Raw genomic sequence first — 17637 nt, forward strand, 5'->3', positions numbered from 1 at the left:
TGCTAATGAAACGGAGGTGGAAATCACAAAGGCAAACCAGGGGGAAAAAGTCGGTGTGATGGAGCCCTTAGGGTGGCCCCGTGCCCTCTTTAACTGAGGACTGCCCTCTAATTGAAGGGCTGTCCGGTCCAATTGCAGTTTAAAAATAAAGAACCATCAAGACCCCAGAAATGAAATACAGGGATTTTTTTATATAGTTTAAAAAAAAACACACACACACACACACAACTTCAGTGTTTTGTATCAAAATGTTTCATATTTTAAAATATCTCTTATAGCTGTACAATTTTACATTTCAGAATTTTAAAATGTTTAAATCTATTAAAAAAAATATGACCTGGGTGTGCTTCTGGTAGCTGCTTGTTCTCTTTCTGGAGCGCTGCGTCACCTGCATATCGCTTGAACCATGAAGAGTTCAGCAGGGCGAACAGGGTGAAGAGTACAGAGGCTCACCTGCTCACAGCCTCCCACGCTAGGGTGAGGTGAACTGAATTCCTATTTCAATTATACTAATTATTTCTAAATTTGGATGTACACATATACATTAGCATGTGCAAATATTATACTCTTTTTGAGCTTTACGTCCCCTCTTTTTCAGCAATTCATTCCAAGTGGGGCACACTGCACTACTTCGCAGGGGCTCCTTTGCTCAGTCTGCAAGCGCCATCTTGAGGCCAAGTCTAAACTGCAGACTTCATGGCTACAACATCTGGCCTAATTTTTTTTTGGACTTCTCTGTTTCTTCCCCCATCCTGTACTTTCTGTACCACCTATTTATTTTATTTATTTTTATTTATTTATTACATTTTTATACCGCCCAATAACCGAAGCTCTCTGGGCGGTTCACAAAAATTAAAACCATAATAAAACAACCGACATGTTAAAAGCACAATTACAAAATACAGTATAAAAAGCACAACCAGGATAAAACCAGGCAGCAAAATTGATATAAGATTAAAATACAGAGTTAAAACAGTAAAATTTAGATTTAAGTTAAAATTAAGTGTTAAAATACTGAGAGAATAAAAAGGTCTTCAGCTGGTGACGAAAAGAGTACAGTGTAAGTGCCAGGCGGACCTCTCTGGGGAGCTCATTCCACAGCCGGGGTGCCACAGCAGAGAAGGCCCTCCTCCTAGTAGCCGCCTGCCTCACTTCCTTTGGCAGGGACTCACGGAGAAGGGCCCCTGTAGATGATCTTAAGGTCTGGGCAGGTACATATGGGAGGAGGTGTTCCTTCAAATAACCTGGCCCCAAACCGTTTAGGGCTTTGAATGTTAGTACCAGCACTTTGAATCGGGCCTGGACCTGGACTGGCAGCCAATGAAGCTGGAAAAGGACTGGCGTAATGTGATCTTGCCGGCCAGTCCCTGTTAGTAGGCGGGCTGCCCTGTTTTGTACCAGCTGAAGTTTCCGGACCATTTTCAAAGGCAGCCCCACGTATAACGCATTGCAGTAATCCAAACGAGAGGTTGTCAGATCATGGATCACTGTAGCTAGGCTATCTCTGTCCAGATAAGGGTGTAGTTGGTATATCAACCTAAGCTGATAAAAGGTGCTCTTTGCCACTGAGTTCACCTGTGCCTCAAGTGACAGTTCTGGATCCAAGAGCACCCCCAAACTACGGACCCGATCCTTTAGGGAGAGTGCAACTCCATCCAGGACAGGGCAAACATCACCTTGCCGGACAGATGAACCACCCGCTAACAGTACCTCCGTCTTGTCTGGATTGAGTCTCAGTTTGTTAGCCCTCATCCAGTCCATTACCGTGCCCAGGCACTGGTTCAGAACAGCCACTGCCTCACCTGGGTTTGATGAAAAGGAAAGGTAGAGCTGGGTATCATCCGCATATTGATGACACCTCAGTCCACATCCCCGGATAACCTCTCCCAGCGGCTTCATGTATATGTTAAACAGCATAGGGGATAAGATAGAGCCCTGCGGAACCCCGTGGCTTAGGTGCCACGGCACAGAGCAATAATCCCCCAGCACCACCTTCTGGAATCGGCCATCCAAGTAGGAGCGGAACCACTGCAACGCAGAACCTCCAACTCCCAGCTCAGACAACCTCTCCAGAAGGATACCATGGTCGATGGTGTCAAAAGCCGCTGAGAGGTCCAGGAGAACCAACGGAGTCGCACTCCCCCTGTCTCTCTCCCGGCAGAGGTCATCCCACAGGGCGACCAAGGCAGTTTCCGTTCCAAAACCAGGCCTGGTTTTGGAAGCCTGATGAAGAGTTCTGGAGAATTCAAAAGCTTGCACAATCTTTTGTGACATCTTTGGTTGGTCCTACTGAAAGAATGAGCTAAGGACGGATTTTGGATTTTTATTATTTCCCAGTTTGCTTTGAGCTTTGGCAATGGCGCTGACCTCGGGCTGCTTCCACCACTTGCTCTTGTACCTGTTTTATATATTATGCAGCTATTTGCAGTCACCTTTTCATCCCCATAGACTTAATCTTTAGACTGACACAGAGGTTCAAATTCTGGTTTAAAACATTTTTTTCTCCCCTGGAGAGGAAGTGAGAGATGCTCAATGAGACATGCTGCTGCCAATCACGCCTAGCCTCAAATTTTGGATTCCTCCATCGGTTTCTATGGGCAGCTCTCATAAAAAACAGGGCTTCTTCCAACGTCGTCCCTGAAGCTCTCCTCCAGAGACGCGAGATGGACTCCTCTATACTTTTCTCATCTCCGTGCTCCTCCCCCCTCGGTCGCTTTTACGGCAGGGGGCGCGTGTCGCTGCCGACGCAGGCGCAGCCTTTTGCAGCAGTGTGGTTCATGGGTGCTTTACGGCGGTGTGGCATAGGGAGGGGAAAGGGAGCTCTCAAGATGGCGGCGGCGGTGTCGCCCTTCAGCGGAGTGCTGCAGTTGACGGACCTGGATGACTATATCGGGCCCTCGCAGGTGGGCGTCGCGGGCAAAGGGGGCGAGTGGGGTGGGGAAGGTGGAGGCTTAAGCATGGCCGAGATTTCTAACCCTCCCAACAACCCTGTAAGGTAGACCGGCGGCGTTATTAGCACCCCCTTATTGCTGAGGCTCAGAGTGAGTGGCTTGCCTAAGGCCCCAGAGGGAGTTAATGGAGAGCCGCTGTAGCACCTTGGTAAGGCTATCAGGCAAGAGCTTTGCAAGATCTGAGTTCAAATCCCCACTCAGCCATGAAGTTCATTGGGTGACCTTGGGCCATTCTCTCGGCGTAGCCCTACTTTGCAGGGTTGTCGTGAGCAGGGAGAAATCATGTCTTGACACCACGGAGAAAAGGCAGGATTCAAACGTAATAAGTGAAATAAATGAATTTGAAGCGTTCAAAGTGCTGCGCTTATATTTTCCCCAGCGAGCCTTACAACAGCCCTGTAAGGTAGGTCAGTATTATCCTCCCTCATATTGTGGGAGGCTGAGAGAAGAGAGAGAGAGAGGCTTGAATGAGCTTCAGTTATGGGTCGGAATAGAAATATAATAAAGGAAAGGAAATTGGGATGACCGTGATGGGTTCATGGCAGCAGTGACATTTGAACGGAGCCTTTCCTCAATTGCACCAACGCTTGGCATGGCTTGGTTTAGCCTTGAAACATGTGGAGTAATGCTGAGGAGAGGAGTGACTCTGAGCATCTGCAGAGTGTGTTGATTACTTCCTGTTGGCTAATCATTGCTAACCAAAACAACCAGGGGTTAGAGAACAGGAGCCGTGAGCTCAGAGCCCCTGTGGCCATGCGTACTTGGGAAGGGGCTGGCACACCTGTGTATGTGTGCGTAGGGAGGGGTGTGCGGCAGTAGTGAAGTCCCCCTGGGTTTAGTTTTCACATTTTCTAAAATCCCGCCCTACCTAACAGTGGTAACCTGAGAAGTCTGATGTAGGAATTTCAGGACTGTAAAACAACAGTCCAGCGTGATGCAGTCTAGCCCCAAAACAGTTTTTGCTTGGGTTCAGTTCATCCTCAAATTTTTGATTATGCTGTATCGTAATTCATTTGGGGTTTTGTTTTCCTTATTTCTGTGTCCCACCATTTCTCTTTGATTTCTCTTTCAGGATTGCATAAAGCCCATCAAAGTTGATAAGAAGCCCGGAAAAGCCGCCGCCGCCGCCAAGATCCGCATTGAAGACGATGGGACTTATTTCCAAGTCGATCAGGTAAAGTTTCCTTCCTCAGTCAGATCGTGTCATAGGTACAGAGTAAGGTCGGTGTTCAGCTCTGGGGACCATGGTTTTGGAAGCCCCTTGAAAGGAGAGGGAGCTCTGGAGAAATACCAACAAAGGCCTTTTTGGGAATCAGACGGATTTTTCTCGTCATCAAAAACCAACGATTCTCTTCTTCTCTCTGGGTTTGGTCTTGTGGCGTGGAGCCAAAATGTGGGACAACGTGCTGATGTTCTTGGAGCCACAATGAAGCAGAAAGTCCTCTGTGGGACGGGATGAACGCTTGTTATAAAGTCTCTAATGTGTTTCGGAAGTGGGAGCCGCTAACGAAAGTTGAAATAACTTTTCCTGCAGCTTATGAGCTGATCTCAGTCCATTTTGTGTCTCCCTTCTAGGATGGAGGGTCACAAAAGCTTGAAAAGGCCAAAATTACCTTGAACGACTGTTTGGCTTGCAGTGGCTGCATCACATCAGCCGAAAGTGTCTTGATCACTCAGCAGAGCCATGAAGAACTCTCCAGAGTGTTAGCTGCCAATAAGGTAAGTAAGTGGCTGAGGATGTCAACGTGTGAGTAGCGGGTTGAAGACCCAGCAGGGGAAGTCTGTGGTCTGGCTCTGGTCTCCCACCTTTCTGGGGATCTTGGAAGACCAGGGCCAGGTCTACACCAAGCAGGACGTAACGCTTTGAAAGCGGTTTGGAAACGGTATATGGAATGTGTCAATGGGCCCCAACAGTTGTCAGTGCACTTCAAAACTGTTATAAAGCAGTAGTGTAGATCCTGTCTCGGTTTTCTTCTGCCAACTCTGGTTTTTCCCTGCCTGCAATGTTGGTAGCAAGCCATTCACAATAACAGCCTTGCACTTTTCATCAATTTTTTAATTTGTTTTTATTACAGTTATATCCCACTTTTTTCCCTCCAAGAAATACAAGAGGCATACATACCCTGTTTCCCCGAAAATAAGACAGTGTCTTATATTAATTTTTGCTCCCAAAGATGTGCTAGGTCTTATTTTCAGGGGATGTCTTATTTTTCCATGAAGAAGAATACGGTACACATTTATTGTTGAACAAAAAAAAAAGGTCTTATTTTCGGGGGGATGCCTTATATTACAGCGAGAGGCAAAACTGGAAGTAGGTCTTATTTTCGGGGGATGTCTTACTTTCGGGGAAACAGGGTAATACTTCTCTTCTCCATTTTATCCTCACAACAACCCTGTGAGGTAGGTTGGGCTGAGAGTCTGTGACTGGCCCAAAGTCACCCAGTGAGCTTCCATTGTCCAAGCAGGGATTAGAACCTGGATCTCCTGAATCCCAGTCCGAAACTCTGACCACTGTACCACACTGGCTCTCTCATAGGATCACAGAATAGCAAAGTTGGAAGGGGCCTACAAGGCCATGGAGTCCAACCCCCTGCTCAATGCAGGAATCCACCCTAAAGCATCCCTGACAGATGGCTGTCCAGCTGCCTCTTGAAGGCCTCTAGTGTGGGAGAGCCCACAACCTCCCTAGGTAACTGATTCCATTGTCGTACTGCTCTAACAGTCAGGAAGTTTTTCCTGATGTCCAGCTGGAATCTGGCTTCCTTTAACTGGAGCCCATTATTCCATGTCCTGCACTCTGGGATTCCCTACATAAATTACATTCACTACTCTTTAGATTCCCTACGTAAATCAGATTCCCCACATAATATTTTTTGAAAATAGTTCAACAATCTCAAGCTGTGAAAAGGTGTTGGGCAGCTCAAGATGCATGAGGACCAGTATTTTAAAAATGTGAACAAAAATAGCTACATGGACAGACCATGATCGCTTCCCCGCCCAGCAAATATTAATTTAATGTTGACAGTATTTTTTTCTTAAAGATCTCAGGTTCTGCTCCTAAGAAGTTGGTGGTGGTGTCTGTATCTCCGCAGTCCAGAGCGTCGCTAGCTGCAAGATTTAAACTGACTCCTTTAGAGACAGCCAAGAAATTGACGGCCTTCTTCAAAAGATTAGGTGAGCCATGTTTTATCTGGAATGGGTAGCTGAAGGGTTAGCCGTTAAGGCTGCCGTCCTGCGCTCGCTGGTCAGGGAAGAAGCCAGCTTCAGCTTCACGGGACTCCGCTTAGGCTTGGACACTGGGACACAGGGCATTCTCTTCTCCAGGAAGAATTCTCGTTGCGTTAAAGTCTTGTGCCCTCGGCCCAGAGCGCCTGAGCAGAGGCTTCCCCCTTCGCATCAGTGCTGAAGATGCAAGTGCTACTCACCCCATAGCTGGCAGGGAAAGGAGGAGGCCTCGCTTGCAAGGGGCCTCCAGTGGATTGATGGATTGATTGATTGTATTTCTATACTGCCCAATAGCCAAAGCTCTCTGGGCGGTTTACAAAAGTTGAAACCATCAATTACAATTCAAAGTATAAAACAAACAACTGTAAGAAAACACAATGTGCATGTTCAGACAACACCTTAAACCCTGCTGGTTAAGGCTTTTGGTTAAGCAGCAGGGTTTAAGGTGTCTTGTGTGATGCGTTTTGCTAAACCCTGCTCACTCGCTAACCACAGCTGGACCGTCTGCAGCAGGGTGAGCGGCTCTAACCGTGGCTTAACGTGGCGTCTGAGACAGCACGGCTCGTGGTTAGTGCTAACCCCAGAGAACCGCCGTTTCGCTAACCGCAGAGCCTGAAGTGTCGTCTGAACAGGCCCTATATAAAAGAGCAATATCAAAATGCAACCAGGATAAAACTGAGCAGCAGTGCAGAGATTATACAGATTTAAAACACAGATTTTAAACAGCAAAATTAAAAGATGAGGATGATAAACTCTTAAAATACTGGGGAAATGGAAAGGTCTTCACCTGTACTGATGCCCCAGGTGTTTGCAGGATTGGAGAAGGGCTGGAGCTCAGTGGTCAAGCCCTGCTTTGCACGTGGGAAGTCCCAGCTTCAGTCTCTGGTTTGAAGGATCTGGTAGCAGCTGATGGAAAAGACCCTGAGGCGCTGGCCAGGCGGCCTGTCAGCCTAGAGCATGCTGAGCGAGATGGGCCGATGGCCTGATAACGATAGAAGGCCTCCGCCTCTGTTCCACTCTTTTCTCTTGGAATAGGACTGTACCTCAGTGGTAGAGTCCCTGCTTTGCATGCAGAATGCCCCCGGCTTCTCCAGGCAAGGTTGGGGGAAAAGCCTCCTTCCTGAACACCTGGAGAGCAGCTGCTACCAGGCGCTATAGAAAATAGCAAGCTAGATAGGTCAGTGGTCCAGCTCAGTACAAGGCCGCTTCCTACGTATCTTCCCTGGGTGAAGAAGGACGCCGGCCAGATGGATGGAAGCCGCTTCCGCTTCTGGTGCGAAGAGCTTCACATTCTCCGCCGTGCTGGAAGGGCCCGGTGCCACGAGAGCAGATGGTCCGAAAGCCGTTCCGGGGGCGCTGGCCTGGCATCTTCAGGTTGCGTCCGGGCTCTTCCCACTTTCCCCTGTTTTCAGCTGTGCAACTTGGCCCAATACTTTCACCTCTATTTTCAGGCATTTTTTTAAAAAAGCTGTGATTCTGTGTGGAAACCGTGCGTGTGTGTTGTCACATGTCCGCTAGCGAAGGTGGCTCAGGCGGACGGCGTCTGCTGCTGCTTAGCATTCGGGGTGTCCCCCCCCCCTCGCTCCAGTGCATCCTTGCCCAACCCGGAACCCGCCACATCTTTTGGACTTCAGCTCCTACCAGGTTGCCTGTGGGGCCGGCGGGGGTTGGGGGAGGCTGCCCCCCAACTCCTGAAGTGCCCTCGCCTCGGCCTCTGCAACCCCTTCATAGCCAGCCGCCAGCTGCGCCCCACCTCTTTGGCTGCCGTCATGCTTTCCTCTCCTGCTTGTCCTTGCCAGGGGTGCACTTTGTCTTCGACACGACTTTCTCCCGAAACTTCAGCCTGCTGGAGAGCCAGCGGGAGTTCGTGCAGCGCTTCCGGCGGCAAGCGGAGGATAAGAAGGCCCTGCCCATGTTGGCTGCTGCCTGTCCAGGTAAGTCCGGCAGGGAGAGGGGAGCTCTACAGGGGCCAGGGGCCCCGTGGCTGCAGCGCCTGCGGGTGCCATGACACCCGCGAGGCCAGGCCGAGGTGCCCTCTGCGCCATTTCCCTCCTCCGCAAGTTAATGGAGAAGTTCCTCCACTCACTTGCACGGGGTGGGGGAAACGGTCCTCTTAGCCACAAATGGCGAGGGGGGAGGGCCCCCCAAATCCTCTCTCCACCAAGGTCCCTTGGGGAAACGTGGTCCTTGGCAGAGGGGTGACCTGTACGAAGGATGGAAGCCCCCGCCCCTCTGATGAAAAAATGGGAAGGGGGGGAGTTTAGCCCCTACCATGGACCCTTGTGGCGAACAAGAAAGGAGGAGGGAACCAAGAGACGGAGAGAAGCCCGAGTGAGTAGCACACGCACAAACACAGATAAAAGGGGGTCATTCCCCACATCTTTGTGATCGGGCCTCCATCCCCCCTACAGCGCCTAATGTGTGGTGGCACCCAGGGCACTTTTTCCAAATTCCAGATGTGGCCCTGGGTCCAGAAGGGTTGGAGACCCCCTGCACTATGGGATGATGGGCTGGCGGTCGGCAGGCTTTGAAGCGGGGACGTGGAATTGCATGAAGTGACGTTTCCCCCCCCCCCCCCCCGGCCGCTTTCTCTTTCAGGCTGGATCTGCTATGCCGAGAAGACCCACGGGAGTTTCATCATCCCGTACCTCAGCACGGCCAAATCGCCCCAGCAGGTCATGGGCTCCCTTGTCAAGGGCCACTTCGCCCAGCAGCAGGTGTGTCTCTCCTCTTCGGCCACCTTTCACACACGGGAGGTGATTTGCTAGAAAGTGTGGAAGCAAAAGGAGCCCAGAGGCCTCAGCTGGCCTCCCCCTCGGTTAGCCTGTGCAAGAGCTGGCCAAGGGCCACCTCCTCCCCCCCCCCAATAGTGGGGGCCGAGGTCCTTCCCTCCCCGTGGAAACGTTGTTTGAAAGGGCAGCTGAGCCAAACCACACACATCGGTTCCTATCCTGCGGAATGACCGGATGGCCGCTAGCTTTGATGGGTTTAGATCAATGACCAGCCTGGCTGGAGATACAGGGGGTTGTATTACCAGCGCAGCTGCAGGACAGGCTCATTTATATGGAGTGGGAAAGGACGGATCTCCCGGCTATTATTTGCTTTGATTGCTAGATGGGACCTCCCTGCAGAGAGGCGGTCTACCTCTCATTACTAGATCCAGCAGGAGATGGTGGTTGTCTTCACGACCCGGTTGTGCATGTTCAGGGGCAGCCGGCTGACCTCTGATGGAAACAGGAATTGGGACTAGGTGGCCTCCTGTCTGATTCAGCCACAACCTGTTCTCTTCCACCCAAGACTGTAAGACAGGAAATACCAGCTTCACCCACATCCCCCACCTTTTATTGTGAATTTAACAAACAAACAAAAAGCCGATCAGAAAATAAATCATGGAAAAGAAGAAAAAATTACATACATAGGAATGTCATCATCTTTTTTTCATCAGAGACACCATTCATAAAAAAAAGTGTGGGGTGGGTGGGGGTGGAGTCATGCATAGGTTTCAAGAAAAGCAGACCAAATATCCATGTATTTATCCACTCACAACTTAAGTGGTGTCTGTACACCAGCCGTTCAAACGTTGATAGCGTTGTTAAATCCTCAATCCATTGCGTTATGGGAGGTGAACATTTATCCTTCCAATGTAATAATATCAGTCTTTTAGCTGTCAGAAGGGCTCTAAAAATCCATCTGCGCTCACCATGCGTTAACTTCCAAGAAACCGGTAGGTAGTTTAGGAGGACGTGCACATCGTTCCATATTAAAGACTGTTCCGGTACAAAGTTTATCCTTCTTATAACCTCCTCCCCAAAGGGGGCAACTATTGGGCATTGCCATATGAATAAAAGAAGCATAACAAGGCAGATTCCAGTTGAAATTCAGGAAAAGCTTTCTAAAAGTCCGAGCGGTCAGACAATGGAGCCAGCTTGCTTGGGAGGGTGGTGGGCTCAGGGGGTTCAAGCAGAGCCTGCTCAGCCACCTGACAAGGGTGCTGTAACTTGGATTCCTGCACTGAGCAGGGGGTTGGGCTGAGTGGCGTCAACAGTCCCTTCCAGCTCTATGGTTCTATGTCCCTTATGTTCTCTCGTTTGCAGCACGTGACACCTGACCAGATCTACCATGTGACGGTGATGCCTTGTTATGACAAGAAGCTAGAAGCTTCCAGGCCGGATTTCTTCATCCAAGAGCACGAAACTCGGGAGGTGGACTGTGTGATTACAACAGGTAAAGCAGAACCTGGCGCAGAGACGGAGACAGAAGTCCCCCCTCCCTTGAAGAAGAATCGCTTATTCACCCCCACCCCACCCGTATCCCCCCCGAAGAGCTAATAGGGCCCAGCCCACAGCCCGCCACAAGCAGTGAGCAGAAAGCTCTGTGCCAGCCAAGGGGCACAGAGCAGGTGAGAGGTAGCCCACCTCTTCTCTGGATCGCTAGCCAATCTTGCCAAGGGGAGAAGGGCAATGCCCTTCAACCCCCTCATCCTGGTATTTACTGCAGGGCGGAACAAGGAACTGCTCTCTTTTATGCATTGACGCCCTACTTTATCCCATCAATTCAAGGCAGCTTACAGGAATTTCTATCAGTTGTTTAGCTGTCTCCCAACAGGCTCCCGGGGTGAGTGATGGGTTGACGGAGCCTTGAAGGTCCAGAGGCACAATGGGCGGCGCCTTGTTCCGCTGCCATAGCACCCGCTAGAGAGGATTGATGGATGGGCCACTCATCGTCCGACGATTCCTCTCCGTCTCTCTCCTCTGCGTTTTGGCTGCCTGAAGCAAACATCCCGGCATCTCTTCTCTGCGTTTCAGGAGAAGTTTTGAAGTTGCTGGACCAGGAGGGCCTGTCCCTTTCCGAAGTGGCTCCCGCCCCGTTGGATGGCATGTAAGACCCAACGTCTCTTGCCTTGCTGGAGTGGTGTTTGTCCGCTCGTGCCGCGTCTTGTGCTAGAGGGGAGTTCTCTGCTCCCTCGTGGTCCAGACTTGAGGCAGGAGAAGCGGGGTGTGTGTGTGTGTGTGTGTGTGTGTGTGTTTGTGGTCCCTGCCCAGCAAAGAGCACCGCGTGACTTGAGCAAGTGGGTTTAGGAGCGCTTGTGAAGTGCAAAATTAGGCTGGAGCTACCCTTAAATAAACTTTAATAAACTTCGATAAAATACCTAATCTAGAGTACGAAGTGTAAAAAGTAATTATAAAAAACTACACTTTGTATTCTAGATTTATTATTTTATTGAAGTTTATATTTAATGGTAGCACTTTACAAGCTCTCTTAAACCCATTTTGCGTTGCGTGTTGACTTGGTTGAAGTTAAAACTGTATTAATCATTGTCATTGTTTTTTACTTGCGTAAGTAAGCCAAGCCATATGCCACAGGAAGACTTAGGCAGAAAATGCCCTCGATTATTACTCAGTCTCCTTGATGCTTCCAGATAGGGCAATGACTGAGGGGGCCCGCCTGCATGGAAGCTACTTGGGAATTCTGGGTCCCCCTTTCTTAGCAGAAAGGTTATCTGTGCTCATGTCAGCAATCTCTTGGGCTGAGCAGTGGACCACAAAGGCGATGTATTTTTCATGCAAGCCCAGGATTTTCCACTGAATTCAGCATCTTGAGGAAGTTCAGCTGCTTTCTCTCTTTAAAACAAAAAAAGGGGAATAAAAGCCTAGATTCCAGGGATAAGCATCAAAATGTGACTGCTGTGATCCTAGAATCCAGGAGTGGGGGGCGTGGGGGGGAGGGGAGGGAACAGGGCTGCCGGTGGCTGGGGGCTTTAGGATTCTTGCCTCCCCCAATAGATAGCGGCAGCTCAATCATGTGCAGATACAGCCTGCTTATTTCACACTTGCTGAAGGTGTGTAACATAAATCGGGACCTGCCTTTCATAGAATCATGGACTAGTAGAGTTGGGAGGCCATCGAGTCCAACCCCTGCTCAACGCAGGAATACACCCTAAAGCATCCCTGACAGATGGCTGCCTTGCTGCCTCTTGAAGGCCTCTAGTGTGGGAGAGCCCACCACCTCCCTAGGTAACTGATTCCATTGTCGTACTGCTCTAACAGTCAGGAAGTTTTTCCTGATGTCCAGCTGGAATCTGGCTTCCTTTAACTTGAGCCCCTTATTCCATGTCCTGCACTCTGGGAGGATCGAGAAGAGATCCTGGCCCTCCTCTGTGTGACAACCTTTCAAGTATTTGAAGAGTGCTCTCATGTCTCCCCTCCATCTTCTCTTCTCCAGGCTAAACATGCCCAGTTCTTTCAGTCTCTCTTCATAGGGCTTTGTTTCCAGGCCCCTGATCATCCTGGTTGCCCTCCTGTGAACCCCCTCCAGCTTGTCTGCATCCTTCTTGAATTGTGGAGCCCAGAACCGGACGCAATACTCAAGATGGTTAAGCCACTCCAAGAAAGATGCAGACACACAGCTGGGCATCGGGTTTTCCAACCTACCTATGGGCTTTCCTTCCATCCTCTCCTAGGTTCAACAGCCTTTCCGAAGAGCAGCTGGTTGGCCATTCCGGAGGTGGTTCCGGGGGCTACCTGGAGCACATCTATAAGTATGCGGCAAAGGAGCTTTTTGGGATTCAAGTGGAGGAACTTCAGTATAAAACACTCAAGTAAGGAGTTCCAGGATCCTACCCCAACAGCAACCCTCAGGCCACCTCTCGCTGTGCACTTTCTTCCAAGCAAGGAAGTAGCAAATGGCTGTTCGTTTAAATCAAGAGGTGCACAACTTCGGAGGGGCCGTTTCCACCCCTCTGGCGTGCACTCCTGCTGTTGCCTCCCCCCCCCCGCCCCGAGGAATTCCACAAGAGTAAGCCGTTGCAGAGCGAGGTGGCTTGTTCTCAAGCTAACTTTGAACCTTTTTACTGCTCCATAGCAGTAAACAATTGTTCGAGGTTTTGCTGCTGTGAATTTCCGCATGGGCCAAAATGGATTGAAATGGACCAAGCAGCTTCCAGGCGAGGCTTTTATGGTGTAAGCGTCTGCCTCGTTCACAGAAGTTTGCGGAGGGGGCCAGGGGGTCTTGTATTCCATTGGTCGCCCTCCCACGGTTTCCCAACGCCTCTTTCAACTCTTATTTTCTTACCGTTGAGGTAAGAAAAATCCGCTGCAAAAAGCTGGAATTGCTGTGCAATATATTTTGATCGGTAGCATTAGGTACCCTCCGTCTGGAAGCACCTCCGTGGCTGCTGTTACAATGGCTCAGTTCAGACAACACGTTTCTCAACGGCGGTTCTAGAACTCCAGAGTGGAGTTTTTACACCACCGTTGAGAAATGTGTTGTCTCGTGGGAAAACACTCCACCCCACGGTGTATTTTTATTTTAAAGAAAACACTCCACGCTAAATATCCATGTTGTGCAGAGGAGAGTTCCTGCACAACCATTGTGCGGCATGTCGTGTGGAGGGCTCCGTGGAGTTTTCTGTTGCGTTGACTTTTCCCACAGGCTACAGAGTTCCCTGGCAAGAGCGGCAAAAGGAGCGAGTGCCGCTCTAGGAGAGCCGCCGGGATTATTATTTTTTGCGGCAATGGCTGATGGGATACCGTTGGGAGGACTGGCGGAGGAGAGAGGGCAGAGGAACTGCCTATCAAAGCCAACTCCACGGTAGCCCACAGTGACACACAAGGGTGGAGTTAGGACATGTTACGTGCGGAGCACCTCCTAAAAACTCAACCGTTGAGTGGAGTTTTCACACTGCATGGACTAACGTGTTGCCTGAACGGAGCCAATGACTGGACCTATGCACCCTCGGGCCCTTGAGACTGGGGCACCAGGAAGCTTTTAAAGCTCAGCTAAACACTTTTCTTTTTCCTAAAGCTTTTAAAACTTGATGTTGTGCAGACTTTATACTGTTAGTTTTACCCTACCCTGTGCCTGCTTACCCTACCCTGTACCTGTTTGCATTCTCTTCCCCTCCTTATTGTTTTACTATGATTTTATTAGATTGTAAGCCTATGCGGCAGGGTCTTGCTATTTACTGTTTTACTCTGTACAGCACCATGTACATTGATGGTGCTATATAAATAAATAAATAAATAATAATAATAATAATAACCACCGCAAGCAGCAAACCAAAGAGGGTGAGGAAGCCTTTCTTGTCCCCCAAGGGGGCAGATTTTGCCGCAGCAGTTCTGTCCTGCCACCTCCCGGCCAGCGGGATCCATTTCTCAAGTCCCAACAGCACAGCCAGCGGCTCATGAGCCTGGCGGAAGAACACATGCTTTTGCATTCCTGATTTCTTTTGTGTGTGTGTCATTGAATCCCCTCCCCAGAAACAAGGATTTCCAAGAGGTGACACTGGAGAAGGATGGCAAAACGGTCCTGCATTTTGCCCTGGCTTACGGATTTCGGAACATCCAGAACTTAGTGCAGAAACTGAAGCGGGGAAGGTTGCCGTATCACTACATCGAGGTGATGGCCTGTCCTTCAGGTGAGGGTGCCGGCGGGTTTGGAAGGGTGGGCTGCTAGAAGGGGAAAAGAGGAGGAGGAGGAGGAGGAGGCCACGGGCATCACCCAGAACTTGGTGGTGATACCTGAAGAAGTCTCCCGTTGAGGGGAGTGCTCTAACCAGCTGAAAGAGACCAGCCTCAACTTGGGATAGTTCCGGCGTCTAACTAAATCCGCACTGGCATTCTTCTCGGACTTTCAGCTGCCATCTTCTTGTTTTCCACAGGATGCTTGAATGGAGGGGGCCAGATCAAAGCAGAAGGCGAGCCCGGTAAGGATCTGCTCCAGCAGGTGGAGAGGCTGTACGAATCGGTCCAGCCGGAAACCCCCGAGATGAACAGAGCTGCAGAGGAACTGTACGAGCAGTGGCTGGGCGGCCCCACCTCAGAGCGGGCCCGAGGAGCTCTGCACACGCAGTACCATGCGGTGGAGAGGCCAAGCGCCGGGTTTAATATCAAGTGGTGAAGAGGGGCGGGTGTGCTTCGGAACTGGAGGCCCTGAAGCGCCCTGAATCGAATTATGTTTTTACGATTCTCCTCTCGGACACAGCCGGTGGCCCAGGGAGACCCTTTAGACTTGGCAAATATGTAGCAAAGGAATGTTAGTACCAAAGATCAGAATAAAAACCATTGTGACCGGAGGATTTGGCTTTACGGAGGACAACATCCAGCCAGAGAGAGGCCTAGTTTCAGGTAGGGTGTTGCGTAGGCTTGTTAGGGAGGGCCCGGGGCTCAGTGGCAGAGCTCCTGCATGGCACACAGAAGGTCCCAGGTTCAAAAATCCCCGGCAGCATCTCCAGGTAGCGCTGGAAAAACTCCTGCCGGAATCCCTGGAGAGCCATTGCTGCTGCCAGTCAGTGTCGACAATATTGGGCAAGAGGGACTACGGCAGCCAGCTACGTTCCCAGGCTTGTCTTCTTGTTAGAGCTGTGTCTTTTCATCCCATACATTTTTAAGATTTCCAGCCACAGGGACCCTCTTCAACACTGCGACGTTACGTGATGCCGCCACAAACCCTATCTCTGCATCCCACAATGCTTAGGGACACTCTGGGCCTATTCCAATTCCCCCGGCCCATCTCACTGGTGGCTCGTCCGGAGAAGCCTGCCACGGGATAACAACGCACTTCTGGATGCCACCCTTCCTCCTCCTCCTCCTCCAAGGAGGAGCCTCGTACATCAGATTCTGCCCCCTGCCTCCACAATGACCCTGCGGGGTAGGATGGGCCGAAGGGAGGGATGAGCAGAAGAGGGTAGTCTGTTTCTGGTCCATGTCAATGTTGCATATGTCCGTTCTTGTTCCACGGAAATATTTGCTTTAAAAACACACACACAAACGTGTATATACATGTTTAAATGTGTATTTTTGAATACTCCTCTCAAAATGTGTCTGCGGGGAAGAAGATGTGAGGGAGACTGGAGCAGGCAGGGACCATCAGAGCCTGCTTCAGTTGGACCACCCCCCCAGGGCTAACATCTTCACCTTGTGGGGAAGAAGGAGCTGTTGGTTTGCCCCTCCATTGGGAGATGAGAGGACGGAGCAGGGCCTTCCCACCAGCCTAAACAGTCTCCTTAATTTCTTTTTATTTTCTCCCTCTTCCCTCCCCATCCACTTTTCCTTGTGTGTCATGTCTTTTTTTTAGAATGTAAGCCTGAGGGCAGGGACTGTCTTCTTTATTGATACATTGTAAGCCACTCTGAGAGCCTTTTGGCTGAGGTGCGGGATAAAAATACTCTAAATAAATAAATTAAATAAAATAAAATTTGCATTTCTAAAAACATTTTATTGTAAAATGTGCCTTCTCAATGCTTCGTTGTCTGTTTTTTGAGCTAGGAACAGCCCTGCAAGGTTTGGGGAAGTGTGAAATGCGAAGGAGAGTTACATTCTGATCTGCACAGTAGTCTGGAAGAGGGGAATTGGGCCACTTGGCAGGCGGAGTCCCTGCCGGAAGCATCCGTAGCTGAGCGACGGGGCCTGGCCCAGGGGCATCTTCCTGGCTGACTGGGGTGCCTGCCGGTCTCCCCCAGTCCTCGTCTCGCTCTTTATCTGATGCACCCCACACTGGTGTCTTGTCAGCAAGCAAAGATCTTGTCTAGTGGGGGTGTGGGGAGACGGGGTTTAGCTGGCCATGCTGCTTTCAGTAGGGCTGTGCACCGCCTCAGGCCGAATCCTGGAATCCGAGCTGAGGCAGGACGATTCGGCCCACCTCAACCTGGATCCAAGGTGGTACCTGGTCAGCTCGAGGTGCCTGGAAACGAGCAGATCAGCACCAAAGCCTCAGGCCGATTTGGGGGTAATGCTGGGCCCCTCCCTCCCTCCCTCCTGGGAAAGCCAGTGCAAGGCTGGCCATGAGTCCATTGGAGTCGACGGACTCCCTTCCCTCCCCGTCTTCGGTTGCCTCCTGCCACTGCTGGGACTTACCTGTGAGCAGGGCTGGTGCCAGGCTATTTTGCACCCTAGGCAAGGTGAGCTGCTTTCACCCCTCCACCCCCCAGTGTACCCCCCCACCCCAGCGTACCCCCCACCCTCACCCCCTGTAAGCGGAGACAGGCGGGGATGGAGGCCGCGTTACCTTTCCCTCGCCTGAAGACAGAACGTGCGTCCCGGCTTGGCTTTGGCTGGGTGGGATGCTGGGGTGGGGGCGGGCAGACAGCTTCACGTTCTGAAGTCCGGCACTTGCCAGAAGTCAGAATGTGGAGCTGTCCGCCCACCCCAGCATCCCGGCTTGGCTTTAGCTGGGCAGGCGCCCAGCCAGGGACGCTGGAGTGGGGGACAGAAGGGTGGCTTCGGAACGGCGCGCCCGGGAGCTGCCCTTGCTCAGCTAGAGCGGCTCTGGGAGTGGGAGGGCAAAGGCGCCCCCTTACCTTGGCGCTCTAGGCAGCCGCCTGATTGGCCTCTATGGCAGCGCTGGCCCTGCCTGTAAGTCACGTCCTCCTGAAGAACTGAGCTGTGGTTTAAAGTGAAGCTCACGGGGGCTGTTTTTACTAGATTTATTGTGACAAGGGCCACCAAGGGCCATTCCCTGGTTC

General features: G+C 50.8%; 1 protein-coding gene across 1 annotated transcript; it reads left to right on the forward strand.

The window, feature by feature from the left end:
* The first annotated feature begins 2817 nt into the window (after positions 1-2817).
* CIAO3 (cytosolic iron-sulfur assembly component 3) lies at positions 2818-16388 on the forward strand. Its single transcript, XM_063143102.1, has 11 exons — positions 2818-2903; positions 4024-4125; positions 4527-4670; positions 5993-6125; positions 7976-8110; positions 8775-8893; positions 10271-10400; positions 10982-11054; positions 12637-12774; positions 14435-14592; positions 14836-16388. The coding sequence occupies exons 1-11, from the start codon at positions 2829-2831 to the stop codon at positions 15072-15074; spliced, it is 1446 nt and encodes a 481-aa protein (XP_062999172.1). The 5' UTR covers positions 2818-2828; the 3' UTR covers positions 15075-16388.
* Positions 16389-17637: the final 1249 nt, after the last annotated feature.

Source organism: Elgaria multicarinata, chromosome 17, assembly GCF_023053635.1.
Source record: "Elgaria multicarinata webbii isolate HBS135686 ecotype San Diego chromosome 17, rElgMul1.1.pri, whole genome shotgun sequence".
Classification (NCBI taxonomy): domain Eukaryota; kingdom Metazoa; phylum Chordata; class Lepidosauria; order Squamata; family Anguidae; genus Elgaria; species Elgaria multicarinata.